Genomic DNA, 21,594 nt, shown 5'->3' on the forward strand with positions numbered 1-21,594 from the left:
TGAGGGCAATGAGCACAGCCTGAAGTACCTCAAGAACAGATACTTCAGGCTGTGCTCATTGCCCTGAGCCTCCTAGCCTGGAGCAAGCACCCACAGAGCCCTGTGCTTTCACAGCACCCTCCTGGCATTAGAATTAAGGAATAACACAAGGTGAGTACCTACGAAGCACTGTACTCTTCATTTATTGACCAGCGTCTATGTAACTCTAGCTCATCACCGACGGGCTTTGGTCAAACCACGAGATACATCCCCGCAGCCTTCAGACCGCGTGAGGACGCTGTGACTCCCCAGCTCAAGGAGCACAAACAGAGCCGTGTGCTCACCGGGACACCTAGAAGGCCATGCCCTGAGGGGCGAAGGTCTGCCTGAACCCGAGGACGCGCCCGGGATCTCGAGGGGACAATGGAGCGGCCGCTGTAGGCGAGAACCTGGCCGGCTTCTGAAGCACAGCAGCGCGTTTCTCACTGGAGCAGCGCCAGCTTCGGCCGGCGCAGGGCGGGCGCGACTGGCGGTCCCGAGTTGGGCGGTGCCGCCCCGCGCTCCGCAGCCGTTGGGACGGGCGGCGGGAGGCGCGCGCCCCCGCCCTCCGCGCGCCGCTTCCCGCGCCGCCAGCCCGCCAACCCACCGCGAGCCGATTGGCCGAGCGCGGTGCGAGGCCGCGAGCCGATTGGCCGTGCCGCCTCCCCGCTCTCCGCCGGCGGCTCCGCGCTACCGGTTCAAACCGGTGGCGGGAGCGGCGCGCGGCGCCGTGTGGGACGCGGGGCGGCGGTATTGCCGTTGCCGGTCCGCCCGAGGTCCGAGACGGCGGCGAGCGCGGCGGCCGCCGAATATTAAAACCGGATCCCGGAAGCGCTCCGCCCGCCGGCGGGGCCGGGCCGTTGGGCTGAGGGTGCGGGCCGGCCGACGGCGGTGCGATCCGGCGGCCCTCTCGTCCCGCGCGGAGCCGGCGATGCCGAGCGGTGGCGGCCGCCGCTGAGGCCGGCGGCGGAGCGCGCGGGGCGGAGATGGGCGCCGGAGAGAAGGTACCGCGGCCCGGCCCGCCGCTCCCCGGCGCCGCTCTGAGGCGCGGCAGCGCTCGCTCGGCTCTGCCCTTCCCGTCTCCCCTCTTTTCTCCGCAGGAGAACCAGCCCCGGGGGTCGCTGCGGACTCCCCTGAAGCAGGCGGGCGGCTCGCAGCGCGTCCTGGCCGAGCTGCAGCCCGGCTGTCAGCCGCTCGCCACGCCCCCCAAGCCCGGAGGGGCCCTTCCCGCCGAGCCCTGGACGCCCACCGCCAACCTGAAGGTGCTGATCAGCGCCGCCAGCCCCGAAATCCGCAGCCGCGAGCGGAGCCGGGGGCTGCAGGGAGCCCGCTACTGCCAGGTGCGCCCCGGCCGGCCGCCTCCGAACGCTGCCCCTTTGGTTGTCGGCTTTTCCCGCTTTGCAGTGTTTCCCAGACGTAAAACGTCGTCTCGTTATGTACACCTGCTGTAGCAGCGGGCTGGACTGGGTGATCTCCAGAGGTCCCTTCCAGTCTCTACAGTTCTGCCATCTCGCAGGGCCAGAGGAGAACGTCGGACTTTATGCTGGCAGGGAAGCTCTGTAACGTGTTTATATTGACATATCCGTTGTAAAAACTTCTCAAGTTATCATCTTTTTCTACGTAGGAGCACTTATCAGGAGATGAGTATGAAAAATCTCAACCGAGTCGCAAAGAGAAGAGCCTGGGATTGCTGTGCCTTAAATTCCTGGCTCGGTATCCCGATTATCCCAGCACTGTGGAGAACATCTACATTTGCCTTGATGAAGTAGCTGAGGAGCTCAGTAAGTTGGTGTATATCCTACTGCATGTCCTCCTATGCACAAGCTGATAAATCACCCTCCTGTTGCGCAGTACTGCTTCACTCCATAGAAGTTTGAATGCTTAATTTGTGCTCTCATTCACCTAAACCTTCAAACTCCTCTTTCTTACCACAACTCTCTTAAACCACTGTAGTTTCTCCAGTGAGCTGGACTAATAAACTCAGAATTTTGCTTAATATTAAACATCTAAATTTTTGGAGATAACACGAATAACCTGTTGGGGTTTTCTGACATAGAAATGATGGCAAAGATCAGCAGTTGATTGTTATGGCAGTAGCCGGTGTTTCTGGCACCAAACTTGCAGCTTCCTGTCCATCACTACACCAAAGCAAGAAACTGCTTTCTGCTGCCTTTGATAACTCAATTTTCTCGTTTTGCATCTCACCAGTCATCTACCGAGATTTCAAATTGCTGACATAAAGCTGAAGGTTTTCTTCTGTAAGAACGATGGAATTGCAATATTCTGCAGTTTATGAAACCAATATAAACCACACTGCTGTAACATTTTTTGAACGTTATAGCAAATCCTATTTTTAGATTGTTAGACAAAAGAACATCCTGTTAGAAAATGCCTTACAAGCATATTAAGAGGGGGAAGCATACAAACTCATCTTTTTTTCTGTGCAAACTGTATTTCAGGTAAATGGCAAAAACATTTTATGTGACTGAGGTGCCACGTTAATCTTGCATTTCATTTCTGCAGATGTTGAACGTAGACGTATCTACAGTATTGTGAATGTGTTCGAGAGCCTCCACATGGTGAGCCGCCTTGCCAAAAACAGATACATTTGGCATGGGCGGCATAACCTTGCCAAAACCCTGCAGACCTTGAAGAAAGTTGGAGAAGAGAACAAATACACAGAAAAAATTCAGATGATCAAGAAAAGAGAGTACGAGCACGAGTTTGATTTGGATGGCAAAGGAAATGAAGAAGTGGCAAGATCTTTTGTCTCAATTGAGCATTCAGAAATGTGTTTTGTGGAACTCCCAGGAATCGAATTCTGTGCTGGTAAGGTTTCTCTGTATGCCAGGAATAACATGTGCTCCTGATTATAAATATGCACGTGGGGAAAAAAATGTATTGGTCTTTACGTCTAAAATGCTGCTGTCTGTCTGTGATGAGAGTAAGAACTCTGTGCTTTCTTTCGGTTGCCTTACCCACTTAATTCTTAAGAACACGTTTTGGTTTTGAGAGTGCAAGAACAAGGAGGGCATCAGGTGATGTAACAAACATAGCCAAGTAGCAGGGCTTGTTACCTATGGAAGCAATAGAAGCCAGAAGCTTAAATGACTCCGTTAAATTTAAGTTGGATTTGTGGAAGACATGCTCACTGAGGAGTGTAACATACATTGCATAATCTGCAGTTAAGGAGTACAAATCAGGTGGTAGGAGAGGTATACAAGGGAATACGTCACACTCTGTTTTGTAGTTAGACAATGCATCCGATTTCCCGATGCTTGCCATGTAGAAACTTGATTCTGGGCTCTGTGTCAGCCCTGCCTAGTTGCTACTGACAAATTTCACAGAATCACAGAATAGCAGAATAAAAATGTTTGTAGCTGACATGTCACTTAATGCTTTAATCCTCTTCTTCTGTCTTCTGCAGCCTCTGTAAATAGCAGGAAAGACAAGTCTCTGCGAGTGATGAGTCAGAAATTTGTGATGCTGCTTCTTGTATCAACCCCTCAAATAGTAAGCCTTGAAGTTGCTGCTAAAATCTTGATTGGGGAAGATCAGTTAGAAGACTTAGATAAAAACAAGTTTAAAAGTAAGTAAAAGGCTGCTATTCCTGTCTACTTCTTGATCGCTTTCTAAAACAAACGTAAGCTAAATGAGAGAATCCATTACAAGATTGTGCAGTGTAAAATGCTCTCATCTTGCCATAAAGGTATTTGAACCTCCAAAACCTCCTTGCAGTCCTTCTTACAGGGACCCACCTGTGCATCACTGTTCATACATGCCATGTAAGAGAAGTCTGGGAAATCTTTTCAGCCTGAAGTAGCTTCTGCTTGTTGGTAGTGATTTCCCAAGCAACCTGTCAAATGTTTCAGCATCATTTCAGCAAAGGTGCCCCAGCAGCATGCAAATGAGCATTCAGGTCACATTACTTACTCGATGGAAACCTAAAGAAATACTGTAGAAGTCCTGCTAATAGCTTAAACACGTGAGGAAGTGAAACCCATGTTGTAACTGCCAATTGTTTCTTCATCATTTTACCCTTCTTTCAGTTCCCTGCAAGTTTCCTCCTCTTCCCCTCCATTCAAATGTAAAGTACTTTGAGGTTTAGACTGGTGTATTCTAATAGGTGAGAATGTGTTTGCTCTTGAAGGATCAATAATTCATCTTGCATTTCCCTGAAAATTATACTCCTTTGGTTCTCAGATAAACTCCTTTTTTTATTTCTTTTTTTTTTTTTGTGAAACAGTATGAATGCAACAAAAAAGCTGTGGTCTGTCATGTTATTTCATAATACAAATACACGTTCCACAAAATGGTTCTCATAAATGACAACTTTTCCTTTCAACCACTAAAAATACATCATAACTTTTAAGATCAGATCAATGGTAACTCATTATTAAAAATTGCTCTGCTTTATATATGTTTATTTCAGCTAAAATCAGGAGACTTTATGACATAGCAAATGTTCTCAGCAGCATCGAGCTTATCAAGAAAGTCCACATAACAGAGGAGAGAGGCAGAAAACCAGCATTTAAATGGACAGGACCTGAGGTCCCACCAAACACCCATGGTATGGATATGTGTGATCTTCTTTTGTTTTGCTGATGATTGTGATTTCTTCCTTTTCTCTCCTAGAAAAATGTTAATCAAAACACTGAGTAAAAGAGGCAGAAAGTCTTTGACGTTCACATCATTGCACTTGGTTCTCAACAGTGCAGTATTTCTCAGAGGAGCACATCTGAGCCACGCTGTATGTGTTCTTATACTGAGACTTACATTTCCATTTTTTGCCACTGTCCAATACTTCAGTAGTTATAAGCCAGGCTCAAATAATTGCTTTTAATTACTGAATATATTTGTGATATATTTGAACTTACATACGATATACAAACTCTTCTGTTTATTCTGCTTTTTAGCTACAAAGCTTGAAACAACATCTGCACCCTGCATCTCACATATTTCAGAATCCACCACTTCTAAGGAGCAATGTTCAAAAAATCTTTTTCCTTCAAGAGTAAAGCAAAACTTCACACGGCATCCATCCCTAATAAAGTTAGTTAAAAGTATAGAAAGTGACAGAAGGAAGATCCAATCTGCTCCAACCAGTCCAGTTAAAACAAGCACAAGTATGTAGCTGAAAACTGTATTTGTCTATCTCTTTCTAGTCGTGTTTTTCACTTGAATGTGGAGTCTTTTATTAAATACGCAGGCTTGCCTTCTGATGGAAGTGGATAAGTGGATCTGCCTGCTTACAACAATTATTGTTTGAAAAAGTCAGAAACAAACAAGATGGGGGAAATAAGTGTATGTTGTCTGTAAATCTTGAGGCCTTAGGAGACTGATAGTGAAAACAAATCTAAAATAACACGTGCAGAGAATAAGCTCTGCAATTAGAAATAATAGTAAAAATAATGCAATCCCAAGATAGAATTTCACTTAGAACAAAACTGATAGCGAAATGTTTGTTTTTGTTTTCTCCCTTGAAGCAGGTACAGATGAAAACGTATCAGCTTACAAAAGCGAAGTGTCTCAGCTTGCAGCAATCCCTCAATATCAGCTGGCAGAATCACCAAAGTAAGTCTGCACAAGTGTTGTGTTTGGGAGCTTTTTGTCACTGGCTGTTAAATTTAATCTATGCTTGTTTTGAGGTGGGCAGCGATCTGCAAAAACCTGTAACCTCTGGTGCTTTAAGCTTTTTTTTTAATTGGAGTTTTCTGTTCAGTTTATCAAGACATACAAATTCATACTGTCTTTGTAATGTAAAAAACTATTAGGGCATTTCTGTATGAAAATACTAAAATATGTGTTTTGACTTCCTTCTTGTTTTAAGGAGACCAAAAGACATGAAAAATAATCTGTCAGGATCTCTTTGGGAGGACAGTCTGCCCTGGCCTGAGGCAGCTCCTAAGGCCAACACTCACACTGCCACAACCCCTCCAAAGCCTCTTGTCACTCAGCCATTAAGTGCCCTGCCTCCAAGCCACCAGTCAGCATCAGCAGTGATACAACCTCAGCCTCATTCTGGTGCTTCCTATGCAATATATCTGCATCCTTCTCACGCTGTGACAGCGTACAGCCCGAGTTTCATGTTGCAGGCTCTACCATGTGCTAATGTGACAGGAATTAAAAGTATTAATCCAAAAGCATTAAGTGAAATGACCAGCAAGGAAGGAGACAATTGCACAGCTGCAACCGATCCAGGAAAGGCCATGGCAGCTAAAGAAAGACCAGTTATGGAATCTGAATCTTCATCAAAGAGCTGCCTTAAGAGGTCTCAGGCACTACAAGAGAATAACTTGATTAAAAAGTGTAGAAGTGATGAGGAAAGCTTGATAATGCTGTGGTAAGTTAATTTCTGTCAGCCTGGTTTATAGTCTCGTGATGGTGTCATCTATTCATTTTTAAAGTGATTTAAGAACTTAGCAGATGTTGTCATATTTTTCTGCTAACTAAAGAAGCCTGACAAGGGAATCATCTTGGGCAGCTGATTTTTGTTGTAGAAACTGTTTTTGGTTTGTTACATAGAAAAAGTAATCTTGGTATTTGCAAAGCATTAGGCAGAATATACTGGACACAACACAATGTAAATCTTCAAAAAGCCAGCGTGGGATCAGGCTGTATTTTCTCATTTCCCCCTTTGCCCCTCCAAATTTTTTATTTCTGAGAAGGTATGTCAAAGAGTACAACTGTTGACAAAAAGAAACAATTCCTGAAAAGTTATTTCAGGACTTAATCTGTTTATACAGTGGCTCTGGAGTAGCTCCTCTTACTCATTTTTATACAAGGGCTCTTGTTCTTGGCTCTAGAGGTGTTAGGAGGCAAAGTGGACACACAAAAGCTGCTGGACAGGGCATGTCCCCGCATCCTGCTATCTTCTAGCCTTATTTACCCAATGTTATACTTGGTTAAAACATTTTAATACTATACACAAAGAGAATAAGAGATTCAGATACACTTGATGCACATGAGAAACTGGGTCTGGATTATTTTCCACTCCTCGGTTGCTGAATGCTTTAGTGTCTGTAAATTATTAGGCTGCTTCAAATTGTGCTTGTCAAAACTGCCATGAAATGGTACCAGAGGGTTATGACAATGTGTGGCATTGACCACCTGCCAGCTGTGAAGGAGCAAGAGGGGATAGCGTGGAACTGGTTCTCTTATTGACTCAAACTGAGAATCAGGAGAAACTGCTTTTCTGATTTATAAAACATATGGCTATCACAGTACATTTGTAATTAAGAATGTCATGTTTTTTACAATGCCTGCTTTCTTTTTTCATACGCATTTTCTTTTAAAGGGAGAACCTCCTAAACACGAAAGACCACCCTCCATTGGCTCACAAACCAATCACGAAGTGGACAACTTCCAGGAAGAAAAACAGAACAAATTTGAAACACTGGATCAAAGTGTGGCGAGTTGTTCTGAGCAGTACAAAAGAGAATGCGCTCCAGAAGATGAGGACAGAACCAAAACTAAACAAGATATACCTGTGGCATTTGCCAATCCTGCTCATGAGGTGAGCTTTGCCACACAGCACAGCATTTTTTGCCGTTACCTGGAAAACACCACATGAAAGAATCTGCAAAAGAAACACAACTGAATAACTACACGTATATAGATTTGCCTTTAGTTGGATTATTATACAGCATGCTTTAGAAAAAATAAAGCAATCAGCTTAGATCAGGACTCTCCTGAAACGACTTTCAGGCTTTGACTGGGATGAAGATAACTAGGTAGATGAAAGCAGTACTGAGATCTCACACTGCCCCAGACTGTTAATTAGTTTAGTTTAGAATACAAACATTTAGTTTACAATACTTTGATGTACAACAGAACTTTAGTAAAACTCACCACAGTTCCCACTGTTACAGTGAACTTGCAAATCACAAACAGTTCTATGGTCAAAAACAACTTATAAATGCCAAAGGATTGTCTTCCAATATTTGCCATGAGAAAAAACACAATCTAGCAATGAGGTGACACAATTACTAAGCCCAGGTGTTTCTTAAAAAAAAAAAAAACACATGAGGATTTCTTTTGCCTAGCTGAATTGCACTGTGTTAAATTGCATATAGGTCTGCAGTTCCTCTCTAACATATAATTGGGAATTAAGCTGGGCGACTTGTGTGGATGAGGAGAGCCATGTTTTAGAGCATTTAGAGTCAACAGTCCAATTTCAGATGGAGGCCAGTATGGGCATGGAATACCAAGCCCTGGAGATATGAGGAATATAGAATAAGAAAGTGGCAAGGGGAATGTGATTTTGAAGAAAAACTTGTTTTTTTTTCTTACAGCTTTGGAGTAAATGTATATTGTCTTTTTCAGGCCTTTTTTCCATCTGGCTACCTTATTCCTCTTACTCAATGCACTCACCATAGCAATAAGGCAGGTCTTCCTAATAGAGAGAAAGCTGGGCTATGTTCATTGCAGCACACTGTTACCCACAGCTCACCTGCTGCAGGTGAGTACTGAATGAAATATGCACACAGATGCCAAGTTTGAAGGATTGTGAACCAAATTCATCCTACCAGGGCTGTGAAATCACAATGCAAAGTCTCTAGTTTCAATTTTCAATCCTTCCAACATTGTTTTTCTGTTTTAGGTGCCATTCCAGTGATGACATCTGAACTGAAAGCAGTTAACATTCCAGCTTTTCATATAACATCCTTGAACATCATGCTGTCACCAACTTCTATAGCTGCTGCACCTGTACTGAGCAACTCCCATCTCAATTCTAGCAACGCCAGCTCTGTCCCAAATCCAAGTTCTTCACTTCTGAACTTTACACTGCAACATGTAGGACTAATACCTGCTGGTGTGCAAGTTCCTGCAAGTCCTGTTCTTCAGCATATCCCAATCCCATCAAAACCAGAAAGCATTAACCATAGCTCAGAAAACATGACCTTACAAGAAGAAAAGGTAAGAAACAATATATTGCAACTGCTTACCCGTAGCTTGAGTGGGAAAGAATAGTGTAGTAATTCCTTATGCAGGTAAAATTTTAAAATTAACACTTTTTCAATTTTTATGCATAATCCAGCACTGCCTTCCAAAAAAAGTGAAGACTAGCAATAGCACAATAGAATTGAGAGGTTAGAAAGGAAGAAAAAGTATTACTTGTTGAGAAAGTGGAGCCAGCTGGAGGAACTGACAAAGGACAAGGTGTGAAGAGCCTTTGAGAGGATGTTGGATGGATATGAAATGACAAACACTTATAAACTGTTTATTGCCTTATCTTTCCTTAGTATCCTCCTAATTTGCTCTCAGCTTCTGTTTGTATAATGCTGTATTGCCTACAGTTTGTATTAAAAAAGGAGATAGAAGGAAATTATGAGAAATCAGTTTATTTCTATTATGTAGATACAGATATAAATGGATATGTAGATGTATAGCAAGGAAAAGGAGGATACTCTTCTCCACAGAGAGCTGATAGATTTCTAAATGTGTTTGCTAACATTCTGCAGAAACCTACAACTACAACTGACTACTTTTTCTTAACTGAAAGTTAGCTTTCCCTTTTTTTTTTTAGCCTACTGTGCTGAAGGAACCCCCGGAGGCTCAGACAATGACAGAAAACTTTTTCCACACACCAGGAGGGCCAAACACAGTGCCTTTGCTGTCTGCAAACTCAGGTGGTACTGACACAGTCTCTCAAGGAACCTCATATATTCCTCAACGAAAACTTGAAGTGTCAGAAAACTGATCTTTGGATATTGAGTTACTGACTGTTTTAGCAGGCATAATTACTGATAACACACTGCACACAATGAGTTCTACAATGGACAAGGTGTGTTTTGGATGTGAATTGACAAGACAACAATACTGGAATAGCCTGAATGCTTAGGAATTAAAACTGGCTTTACTGAGAAAGTTAGGGCTAAATATTTTTACACAAGGCTTACCTAAAGTATTATAGCAACTGAGTTTTGTATCTCGTGTCTTCTGTGTTGCTTTTCTGCTATGCAAAGTAAGCTGAAATTGTCTTTGTACAGAAAGGTACAGTCTATCAATCAGTACATATTTTGCACAAAGAAAGTACTGTGAGTGTGTACATATTTTATGCTTTACTAAAAGGCCATAGTTAGAATTTCTTTTGCTCCTATGTTCAGTGATCCTCTTTTGTAAAGTTAAAAAAAATCTTTAACAAAAAAAAATCTTAAGATTTATGTAAGTTAAGAATTATTTATACTGTATTGTAAAATAATTTGTTCAGACAAAAATTATAAACTCATTTTGACTTGTTTTTGTTTAATGAAATTAAATGACTGGAGTTGTGTAATACATTGTACATTGATTGTGTTTTTTTTGTTTTTTTTGTTTGTTTGGTTAGAGAAGGATAGATGGATTCTGAAGAAGGGGAAAATGGTATTCAATCAGCAAGGGGTGTAAACAATTCGATCTTGCTTTCTGAATGAGAGATAATCACTATTAGAAAGGGTATAAGGTCTGGATTCCAGCAGGAGGGATTCCCACTTCTGGATGACCCCTTACTCATTACTGACACAGGAAAAGTGGTGAAAGAACCTGCAGGAAAAAAAAAGACCACATACCACAGTCAACTTAGAACTCTGGAAAGCCCGTTTATAACTGTAGAAATAAGTTAAATTACTTAATTACGTGAAAATCAGTGGTGTTTGAGCTTGTTTTGCCACCAAAAAAAGTCACAAAGCAAAAGAAGCATCTTGCTCTGCAAATACTTAAACTCACAGGGGCTTCCTACAAACATAGATACACACATATATAAACATTTATAATTATTTTGGTAAATTATTTTTGGCAATGTGACTATGACTAAGTTCTCATTTCAGGATTCTTACGTTCCACATCCAAGCAACGCTCCAGCAACTACTGAGCTTTCATCTTTATTTATGATCCATTAGGCTGCGTTCAGGAATGCGCCGTAGGTGTCATCTGAGGGGCTGCATTGTTGTCCACCTACTCACAAGTGGACACAAGGGAACAAAATGCCAGGCTTTTGTCAGCAGCTATTTTCAGCTTGCCGATAGCAATGGCATTGCTCAGATCCCCAAAGCCCTCTCTCCTTCCCCTCCCCTCCCTGCCTATAGGGCCAGCAGCAGCAGCCCCTGTATTTAAAGAGCGCAGGAATCCCTCCAGTTCAATCCTTTGAGGCATAAGAGAAGAGGGAGAAACGCCAAGCTACACTGTAAGTACAGCACGTGGGATTCTGCTAGCATTTCATATAAGGCTTTGGGTCTTTTTCCCAACAGGTGGTAGAAATAGCATGAACGTGTACAAAATACTGCGCCTGAGCTCAGCTGTGATGGCTTAGACTTGGTACAGGAACACAGGCAGGAGAGAACGATGTGGAAGGAAGAGGAAAAGCTGATAGCACAGCATTAGGTTTGGACAAAGGAATGGCACCTTTGTGCAGCAGGACATCATTTCCCAAAGTCATGAATCATGCTGGGAGAGAAAGGGTTGGGTTTTTAGAGTTTTTGCTTGTTTGTTTTTTAAGTCACAACTAAGTATTCTAACATCAGGACATCCTGATTTTTGGAGATGCCAGCTTGCATTTCTCCAAAAGCATGCATCAAGGAAGCATTGAGCAGAACTTTGTATTACTATGCAAAAAATAGTAACAGATCATTGGAAATGATATAGACAAAATCAAAAGCTTCAGCCGGGAGAATTGGCTTCCTTCAATCATTTTTGCCCACTTCATACCACATCACTTAAAATCTCTTGCTTCCAGAGGGTTTGCAGAACCCTTATTTTCCCATGTTGGCAAGGAAGATGTCACCCCTTTATCCTCATGGTGCGGGTGAGGTGACAGCACTGTGGGGGGGTTAGATGACAGGCAGTCACAGGATGGGACAGCAGCAGCAACTGAATAGCAGGACCATGTTCTGACCACACTGATGCTTCCCCCAGACAGCTACTGGGATAAGAAATTTCAGTGTGGTCTTACACAGCAGTTCAATGTGATATTATTGTTATCTGTTACATAAGGAATTATTCTTTTTATACTTATAACTGATCCAGGCCAAGCATCTCATACTAGGACTAAAGCAGCACTGCAGGGCACATCCCAGAATACTCACAGAAGGGTTTTACGGTGACTTCTTCCTCCTATGGCTTCCCATCAGGTGATGCCAAAGCAGCACGGAAAATGTGTGTGCATGCCCAGTCATGTTACCATAATTAGCTCAGGAGCAGTCCTTCTTCTAAGAGGTCTAACCACAGCCCAGAACAGCACAAGGCTCACTATCAAGCGCTATCAGCCTTTCCAATGTTACTTCTTTTTCCTCCAGCTAATGACGTAATGAGAATTAGTTTCCAACAAGGATTCTTTTGTCACAGTTTCAGAGACTTATTGCACCTCTGAAGGGCACAGCCGGTGACCAGAGGTGCAAACCACTCTCCTCTACGACAGCTCTCGGTGCTGCTCCAGCTGTACAGGACCCACCCAGCAGCCCAATTTCAAAGAAAACACTGCAAATGGAAAAACCTTTGACTTTTCAATCATAAAACCAATCTTCCTCTCTCATTTTAAAATGGTCGAAGCATTATTTTGATTGTTTTAAAGGAAAAAAAATGCCACTGATAGAAACACACTTAAAAAAAAAAAAAAAAAAGGATATAAAATGGCAGAATGAGACAAGATTTGACCATAGTGAAATATTTATCCCTGTTCCTTCCCCTTCCTCCCCCCCAATTAAAAGAAACGGGAAAAAGACTTCAACAATGCTATTTCACAAAAACATTCCTGAGGAAGAAATTTGTAATCCATTCCTTCCATACGGTTACCTCAGCCACATCACATTTCTGCTTCTGACTTGTTACACTGCAGATAAGCACAGCTCAAGGCAAGCTGGGGTTTTCTCTCTCGTGCATCACAAGTGCTTCATAGCTGTCAGAGCAGCAAGGGAACTGTCTGATAGCCTGAAACAGCTTAATGGCACGGCTGTTTTACAGCAGCTAAGGTGAGCTGAGATGGTTCCATACAAAAATGAAAGGCTGCACCTTGCGGCACAATGACATTGTGCTGCCTACCTCAGGTAACAGAGTGAGGCTGTACTAATAACCCGAATGCCAAGGAGGATATGTTTGGAGATGCTCATATCTTGACCACCACTGTTTGACAACAGTGCAGGTCCTTCTGTTGGATAGTGATGCCTTTTGCTGCAATTGCACAATCGTTTGGGTTAGTAGCCAGAACTAGCTCGAGATTAAGCTTGTGGAGCTGGCAGACAGAAAACAATTCTTTCTGAAAACCAGCAGATGCAGCACAGAAGTCTCTGAGATCATGACAGACAGGACATCAGTGTCCTGTGTACACAGTAAGACACTGGGGTAAAACTCAGGCTGTTTTCAATAACTGCTATGTTACATTACTACCGTGACAAACTCTTTTACATGGCATCAGAAGGCGGCTTGATTCAGCATTCAAAATCCTTTTCTTAGTTAAGAACATCCAGTGGTGGGTTTAATCAAATCCAAATGGGACCAGCAGACTTTGAAAGACCTATAATAAGAAAGTGACTGGTTTTCCAAGAAGGACAGAGGTGGCCCGAGCCAGGAGCTTGAACAGCCTGATAACAGGATGTGCAGATGACCAGATGACGTCCCAGACTTTCCAGAAAGAATGACTCAAACAAGAAAACAGAAGGGCAAACCGTAGATTGTGGCTGCTCCAGCTGCATGATAGCACAATCATCAGGGGCACTTACTGAGCACAGTCCGGTGACCTACGCTCAGCTCCTGGCTCTGACACTGCTCCCTCACATGACCTTGGGCAAGTCACTCCCATAGCCACTGGAATAGGAAGCACAACTTTCTTTCTCTCAGACGTTTAGATTTCTAACAAATGAAAGCCCCTTAGGAACCTACTTTATAACAGCTGTGCAGCAGTCTTGAAGCTCACTGATCAACTTGGTTCTATTACAGTGTCCTCAGTAATAACGTCGTGTATTTGTTCAGCTTCACGGTGGAATTGGTTCAGATACTAACTGAATGGTGTGATGTCACACTGACAGAGAAAATTGCCATTATACAGATCACTGAGAAAGCTCAGTGACAGTCTGAAAGTATCATGGTACAATTCACATGAGCAGATCCTAGCTAGGGGCTACCTGGCAATAGCAGTTCAAGGGAAATAAGTAAATAAATATCACTTTTTCTATTCGATTTACTCACTGAGTTTGATTTTCTAGGTACCATAAACCTCCGCATACCAGGATGCCAAACTGGGGAGGTGGAGCCAAATGTGGTGCCTGTGAAAAGACAGTGTACCATGCTGAGGAAATTCAGTGCAATGGAAGGAGTTTTCACAAGACGTGCTTCCTCTGCAGTAAGTGCAAAGTTAAAGCCATGTAATTCAGCTATTTCCATTACAGCTAGTATACTTCCTTTTGTACTCCTTGCATCCAAGAAGATGTGCAGTGAAGATGGTCACAATTGGCCTAACTCAACCTGTTTGCTCATGGGATATTTAGAGCAGGTCTTAAGACAGCCCAAGCAGTGTGAAGGATGGTAGAAATAACCAGCACCAGAGCAAACTTCAGAGAGGGAAGATTTGTAAGGTTGATGCATCTTACCACAGAGAAAGCTCAAAGCAGAGAGCAGGCACACACTAACCATCCTACCTGGAGAACAGCACAGTGAGACCGACTCTGGGCTGACACTCTCTAGGAACCTTAGGGATCCTATTTGGCCAAAGAAAATACTCCTACCATACACTGCCATGTTTATGGTACTGCCTTTGACACAAGGGAGGGGACAAAAGGAGGGAGCCAAGACTTAACTAAGTTTGTTCAGCTGCAGCATTTTAATTAAAACAGACTCTAGAAAGTCAGTTTTGAGGGCTCCTCATCTGTAAGGATAACTGGTTGAACCTCAGAGACAACACTCACTAAAGAAAAAAACCTGTGTCACATTCCTTTAGCAACTGAAGGACATAAAACAACCGTAACTTCTTGATAGCATCATCCAGTTTTCTGAAAGGCCAGCCTGCCACTCCTCATCAGTTCTCAATAAATCTTTCCCCCTGAGCCACATCTCTCTCAGGATCCTGGCTTCTCCTTTGTGAAGCACACACTAAATGTTTTTTATTAGGGACACCGGAGTGCTACCTTTTGTCCCACAATGTAGCATGTTACAGGTTTCAAACCAAAAAGCCCTGAAGAACTAAACCAGTGCTCTTGAAACAGAAGTCAGTCTCATTAGGAGATATTACTTTTATGGATCATCCCCAAAAAAATCATTTCGCACAGAAAAGTTATCTCTATCATCAATATCTCTCACCATCACCCTGCGAGCACCTCAATTTCCTCCAACCCACATTCCAGATATTCCCATTTCACTTACTCTTCCCTACACACCTCTGATGTTGGGCAGGCGTCCTTCTCTGTGGATAAGCTTGCACTAGAAAAATAAGCAAGAAGGCACCATCAGTTCAACCCCACTCACCCTCAATGAAGAGAATAAATAATTTGCTGGGAACTAAAGATAGCTAAACGCTTTGCAGACAATCTGAAGGCAAACATGCTAATTATTAGAAAAGCTTGAATTGACACATGCTTTATTCAATGATACTAAGGTATATGAAAGGAAAAGCCAAATGAGTAGACTCTCTTACCTAATAAAAATAAACAGCTGTCCTGCTGGGTCATAGTTAATGATATTTCCCTCCCATATAAATTCTCAGACACCTAATACTGGAACAAGTTTAAGCTTCCTTTTTGATATAAATGATCTTTTCTAAATGGCTTGTGATAAATACCACACACTCATTAGGTCTACTGCTTTTATTTTTTTCCCTGTTGGATCCCTGAGTGTGAACTAACCCATCAAAAGGTCAGATACTTTAAAAAAAGTATTCCCAGCAGAAGTCTAAGGTCAAAAAATGAAAGATGCAGCAAAGCGTGGCTGGTAACAGGTATGTTAATTGGCTTTCCTTTTCCTTGATTCACAAACACTAACCACCAGCTTTGGACTGAATCCTTCAGCATCACATACCATGTTCACGGGCTTTTCAGTGAATCAATTATGGGATTTTATTTCTCACCACACACAAAAAATGGATCTTCTCTATACCCAATCTCAGGTACAAAACCAAAATCAATTTAATTAACTTATATTGTATTTGACCCACTAAAACAAACAGCATTTTCAAGCCAACCTGTTGGCACAGTAAGAAACTGATGAGCTGAATGATACAATCATGTCCCTAGCTTTACCTTACAGACATGTAAAGAGCTTCTTTCCAGCCAACCTTAGTTCCCATACAGCCTGCAGTTTGCCTACCTTGTTTCCCTGTCAGGTTTTGCTTACAGCACAGCTGTGATGGACATTTGGCAGGATCCCATGCCACGAACCTGAAACCCCTCAGTGCCTGCTATCTGCTGGCAGGTGACAGGTCCCAAAGCTATTTCAACAATAGCACTTCAAGGGCTTTTGCTCCATCTGTTGTGGTGAATTGATACTCTATCCCTACAGTGCCAGAAATAGAAACACTTTATCTACTGCTAGAGTTTCCATCATCCCCTGGCTCCCTCAGCAAACATAATTATCATCTCAAAGCTGAAGAGACAGCACCACGAAGTGATCAAGTTTGCACATTTACTGAAGCCCCTCATTTTATTCCTTTTAATTAAAGAGCTCCATGCAAATTGTATTCCACTCTACACAGTACGGTGATGGAAGTAAAGCTGTACTGGTTCCAATATTGCCTTAAATCCTTAAATTCTGACTTGAATGAACTTCCAACTGTTTTCCATACTTGTGCATTTCACGGGTTGCTGTTACTTACATCACTTTAGCGATTTATTTCCCAAGCTATCAGCACCCCTCAGTGGCATGCACACTTATTCAAAGGATGTTAGGAGAACACTTTCCCTTTTATCATCCCCCCTCGTCCCTATCGATCACTGTTGATCCAGAGATTGATTTGTAAACAGTGTTACTTTTTTAGAGGGTGCTACAGAACCCTGATTTTCTGTAGGCACTGGTCACTGAAAGCCTCATCTCTCGATGGAGTGGGGGCTGCCACGCACTGAGCTCCCAAAACAGCGCAGTGTATGCAGCCACCAAACACATGAAGAATGTCACTATTATTTTTTTCCACTTGTTATCATCTCCGTTTCCAGGCATAAGCAGCACAGAGATGCACTTGCTGGTAACAGAATTCCACTCGCTGAAGGCTGATCAGGTTTCAGATCTGCAAAGCACCCGAGAGAACTTAGAAGAGACTAACCTGCCTTCCATGCCCATCTGAGGAGAATCAGCAGACATGAGAGTGGTCTTAGCAATGTCTGTTGGCTCCAAGTGCCATCTGTGCCTCTCAGATAAAGGACACATGCCTACCAAGACCCCAGAGAAGCAGCTGCTAGCATTCCAGGACTTTAGGTCCATTCAAGCAGAGGCTAGATTTAAAGCAGTGACACAGAGGGTACAACTTGTACTCCACTAAGTGCATGGCACTGCCATGGCACATTCTGTCCCCAAGTCCCCAGGACCTTTTCTGGTGAGGTAAGCCATGAAGCATTTCTCTGCAACAAGAACAACAAAGAGGAGATTCCTTCCAACACCATAACCTTGTCATTCTGGATATCTAATGGAGCTGAGACCATCAGGAGTTGAGTTCGGGATCACTGCTCCACATGGCACTACAGCCCAAAGAAATGCAACTACATAAATAAAAAGTGCCCTGCTTGATTCTGACTGACCTTTACATAAAACTTAGTGCACTAACATTCTTATTCTCCTACAGTTTTGAAGATAAATAAAAATAAGCAACACCTGTAATTATTCTGACCCATATTAATTCCTATTGGAATATGCAGATGTTTTCACACACCTCTCTTCCTTTCCGTAGTGGCTTGCAGGAAGGCTCTGGACAGCACCACAGTGGCAGCTCACGAATCTGAAATCTACTGCAAAACTTGCTACGGGAGAAAATACGGCCCCAAAGGTGTTGGCTTTGGACAAGGGGCCGGATGTCTCAGCACCGACACTGGGGACCATCTGGGCCTAAACCTGCAACAGTGAGTCCAACCCTACCAGCAGCACCATGTGGCTGTCTGATGCTATCTGTCACTCAGGGCTATTTCAGGTTTCTGCTCTGTTCTCATATCAACACGTAGCACAAGTAGCAGAGCAGAATCTCCCACAGCCTTTCCTTGCTGGATGTGGTAATTTACCAGTTTTCAGTTGAGATCTGACACTGTACTGGTACACAGCGATAAAACCACATTCACCGCAGAACACAAGGATGTTCTTCACTCTATCAAAATCAAGTTACAGCTAGGATATATACCATTAGAGAAAGAACAACAACACACACTGTTAACCCTCCTCTCAACAGTGAAATCATGTTTCTAAACCCTCCCTGTGGCTTGTACAACTCTTACAAGCACATCGAGGACATGACTGAACAAAGGCATTCCCTTGGGATACCATCTTCAAACAGCTTCAGCTGCATGTAATTACATCTGACAGTACATTTCGGTAGTATTTTTCTATTATTCTCAAATCTGTACATTTCAAAGCCAACATTTTCTTCTGGTATCACTGTAAAGAAACCAATTAACAAATGTGCTGTGCAGGAAATAAAAGCTGAACTGCTGTATTGAATTGTACCCCTTCTAAGACACACACCCATTGTGGGCAGAGTTCTGTATCGAGAGCTGCCACGTCCTGGTGCCTTGATGACCTGTTGCAGTCCACCAGTCTAGTAATTCTAAAGTAGTTCTGTGAATGACTAAGCCAGCACAAAGACGTAAGCCACGAAGTCCAGGAATACAAAACAAAGCCACTTGTCTGATGCTTTTGACTTCAGACCAGCTAGGAACCCTGTCAAAATCTTGCAGCAATAGGAAAAAAAAAAAAAAAAAAAAAGCAAAATCTAGAGGTTTTTTCCCCTCCTTTCTTTCAAGATCTGTTCTATACTGAATACTAGCAGCAAAGAGCGGAGGTTCTCTGCTTGTTTTTCCTCATTGGCCTCTCAGTAGAACAAAATTCACTTTCACTTTTCATGATATGCGGTTGTCAGCTTCATGTGCTGAGTCCAAAATGGGCAATAACAGCGGGTGCAGCATTCATTTCTCAACTATGTAACATAGAATGCAATTTAACAGAAGGTCTTTTTGAATCAACATGATTTTCTGATTCTGTAACACTGTACTTTCCATGCTGGACTTTATTATCTTAGTGGTCTTTTGCAGCCTTAATGATTCTATGTCCTAGACCAGTAAGAATGTTTTGACCCCTTACAAAACAAACAAACAAAACAAATGAAACAACCACCACAAAAATCAAATTTCTAGAGTGAAGATAACATTTTAAGCAACGTTTTATAACACAGAAGACTTCTGTTTTAGGGGATCACCAAAGTCTGCTCGCCCTTCTACACCAACTAATCCTTCAAAGTTTGCCAAAAAGATCGTTGATGTGGATAAATGTCCCCGGTGTGGCAAATCGGTGTATGCTGCAGAGAAGATAATGGGAGGAGGAAAAGTAAGTAGTAACTAAAGCACTAGGAAAAAAAATAACTAAACTTTTTTTCATGGTGATTAGCTAGAGCTAATTAATCCTTGAAGATTTTTCCCGGTGTTGATGAAGAAAATATAAGGTTGAATAAGCAAAATGTCCAACGTACTGACCGTCAGATTTCAAGTCAAGTTGAAGTTATGCTTTGCATAAGCCTTCTTCAACATTTTGCATCTTGTCAAGGCCTGAGCAACAACCCTTCCCCTTTGGCTTCCACTGTCATCCTACTAACACCTCTTGGGATAGTTATAATTCAAACATATATCTGCATTTATCACTACAAATAAATTAAAGAGATCCCGTGACTAGAAAAAAACATCACTGTGCGATATGCTGGCCCTCTGCTCTAGGAACTCCTACTCATTATCTCCACGCATGAAGGATGTGGCCAACGAGAGCACTATCTGTAGCTCTCTGCTTTTTACCAGACCTCCATCAACCAGAAGCTCACTAGGTAAGATATTAAAATGGGACAATAATTTGAAAAACTAACCTAAAAGTACTAAAACTGTAAGTCATAAGCCCAAGAAGACAATTTTAACCTCTTCATGCAACAAAAAGCAACAGCTGTTTCTTGCATCTGCTAGCTGTGCATCTTCTGTAACATAACAAGAAATTGTCTTTATTCCCTCAGCCTTGGCATAAAACATGCTTCCGCTGTGCTATCTGTGGAAAGAGTTTAGAGTCTACAAATGTTACAGACAAAGATGGAGAGCTCTACTGTAAAGGTAAGAATTATTCCTTTTAGACCTAGTATTGCCATCATGATTTGCCTTGCTGCATGCTTAATAACAAACCACAAACAGACAGATTTTTAAAGATCAGGGTCCTAACTGGTTTTCCTGTCACTAAGATTCCAAAAGTGATGTTTCCCCTATACCTTAGTAATACAGAAGATGATGCATTCATGCTGAATTACACACCCAGATATTCTTCTCAGATCAACAAATCAGATTTCTTGGAAAGAGATCGAGGAGAAAAAATATGCCAAATTTTTATATCCTAGGCTAAACTATTGAGAATACTAAAAAAGTACTGAAAATGGGCACAATTTGACAACAGCAAGAGATCAAACAAATGTATTGGTAGAAAAATGCTGACCAGTACTTAATATAGAGAAGTTGTGATAAATAAGTATGAACATACTTGCCAATAAAGAGTCATGCTGGATTGCCCAAGAAACCATCGAAAGTTGGCTGGACAACACTCTTGTTCTTCTAACTTCCTTTGAAAATTTCTGATATTCAGTTTGCATGGACAGAAAACCATATTAAATAAATTGTTATTCAAATTTTAAATACATACTTCCCCAATTTCTGTTTGAGAAACTCACATACAACACATGTTTATTTCAAATATTTTTCATTACTAGAATCTCTCGATACTTCTGAGAAAGGCCGCCTCAGATTTCCTTCTTTGTATTAACTTACCTTTGGAATGAGTACCAAATCCAAAAGCCACTTGGGCAAGCATTTAGAATACTCTTCACCCTTTTCTTTCTTTTGCAGTTTGCTACGCAAAGAATTTTGGTCCCAAAGGAATTGGTTTTGGTGGCCTCACTCAAGTGGAAAAGAAAGAATGTGAGTGAAAAGGAGTGGATGCAACAGAGTCAACCTGCTGCTGATGTCAGCAGATAATAGTTGTCAAGTAAAACCAAATCACCACCTACTGCTCATAACCTAGGGCATTCATTAAATATTTTCCATCTTGCAGGAAGCCTTCTGAAGCCTTCTGAAGAAAAAGCAAGTTTTCTTAGAATATAGTGTTTCAGTTTTGTTATTGTACATTTTTCAAGCTACAATAAAGTACTCACATTGCTTCACATTTTTGTTTACTTAATTTGATTGTGCTTTATGTCCCGCAGTGCCACAGACCACTGCATTTCAGGGAGAAGATTACATCTCCCATTCCTTAACTGCAAGAACTCTGTCTCATTACACTGCTTTATTCTGCACTGTCAGTTCTAGACAGTGTTTAACTTTGCTTTTCTGATCTCGATCTGCTTCCCTGCTAGTTTTTGTCATGAAGTATTTTGACTTCCAACACACTGCCCAGCCTGCCACGTTG

The 21,594-nt window shown here is 42.3% G+C and overlaps 2 protein-coding genes across 6 annotated transcripts; both read left to right on the forward strand.

The window, feature by feature from the left end:
- The first annotated feature begins 667 nt into the window (after positions 1-667).
- Positions 668-10,306, forward strand: E2F8 (E2F transcription factor 8). 3 transcript variants are annotated; one of them, XM_085223921.1, is made up of 14 exons: positions 672-1,022; positions 1,119-1,358; positions 1,643-1,799; positions 2,542-2,847; positions 3,446-3,607; positions 4,451-4,588; positions 4,935-5,144; positions 5,508-5,592; positions 5,849-6,358; positions 6,393-6,396; positions 7,316-7,534; positions 8,344-8,479; positions 8,621-8,937; positions 9,548-10,306. In XM_085223921.1, exons 1-14 carry the CDS (start codon positions 1,005-1,007, stop codon positions 9,719-9,721), a joined length of 2,676 nt encoding a protein of 891 aa, XP_085080047.1. In that variant the 5' UTR covers positions 672-1,004; the 3' UTR covers positions 9,722-10,306. The 3 variants fall into 3 exon arrangements, with proteins under 3 accessions (XP_085080046.1, XP_085080045.1, XP_085080047.1); XM_085223920.1 differs by lacking the exons at positions 6,393-6,396; positions 9,548-10,306 and having other exon boundaries at positions 668-1,022; positions 5,849-6,361; positions 8,621-8,777; XM_085223919.1 differs by lacking the exons at positions 6,393-6,396; positions 9,548-10,306 and having other exon boundaries at positions 670-1,022; positions 5,505-5,592; positions 5,849-6,361; positions 8,621-8,777.
- A 720-nt stretch (positions 10,307-11,026) lies between these two features.
- CSRP3 (cysteine and glycine rich protein 3) lies at positions 11,027-21,351 on the forward strand. Of its 3 annotated transcripts, XM_010710734.4 has the most exons (7): positions 11,027-11,182; positions 14,193-14,329; positions 17,855-18,023; positions 19,359-19,494; positions 20,162-20,255; positions 21,036-21,107; positions 21,241-21,351. In XM_010710734.4, coding segments are annotated over exons 2-7 (585 nt in total). In that variant the 5' UTR covers positions 11,027-11,182; positions 14,193-14,217; the 3' UTR covers positions 21,243-21,351. The 3 variants fall into 3 exon arrangements, with proteins under 3 accessions (XP_010709036.1, XP_085080055.1, XP_010709035.1); XM_010710733.4 differs by lacking the exon at positions 21,241-21,351 and having other exon boundaries at positions 11,028-11,182; positions 21,036-21,186; XM_085223929.1 differs by lacking the exons at positions 20,162-20,255; positions 21,036-21,107; positions 21,241-21,351 and adding an exon at positions 19,878-20,109.
- The last annotated feature ends 243 nt before the right edge of the window (positions 21,352-21,594 follow it).

This window comes from Meleagris gallopavo, chromosome 5 (assembly GCF_905368555.1).
Source record: "Meleagris gallopavo chromosome 5, MGAL_WU_HG_1.1, whole genome shotgun sequence".
Classification (NCBI taxonomy): Eukaryota; Metazoa; Chordata; class Aves; order Galliformes; family Phasianidae; genus Meleagris; species Meleagris gallopavo.

Bases quoted from the DNA above. Each gene is read 5' to 3' on its own strand.
- E2F8 (XM_085223921.1), top strand. The intron at 2,848-3,445 runs GTAAGGTTTCTC...TGTCTTCTGCAG, and splicing joins AGGAATCGAATTCTGTGCTG to CCTCTGTAAATAGCAGGAAA. The intron at 5,593-5,848 runs GTAAGTCTGCAC...TCTTGTTTTAAG, and splicing joins CAGCTGGCAGAATCACCAAA to GAGACCAAAAGACATGAAAA.
- CSRP3 (XM_010710733.4), top strand. From the start codon at position 14,218: ATGCCAAACTGGGGAGGTGGAGCCAAATGTGGTGCCTGTGAAAAGACA. The intron at 14,330-17,854 runs GTAAGTGCAAAG...TCCTTTCCGTAG, and splicing joins CAAGACGTGCTTCCTCTGCA to TGGCTTGCAGGAAGGCTCTG. The intron at 18,024-19,358 runs GTGAGTCCAACC...CTTCTGTTTTAG, and splicing joins CTGGGCCTAAACCTGCAACA to GGGATCACCAAAGTCTGCTC.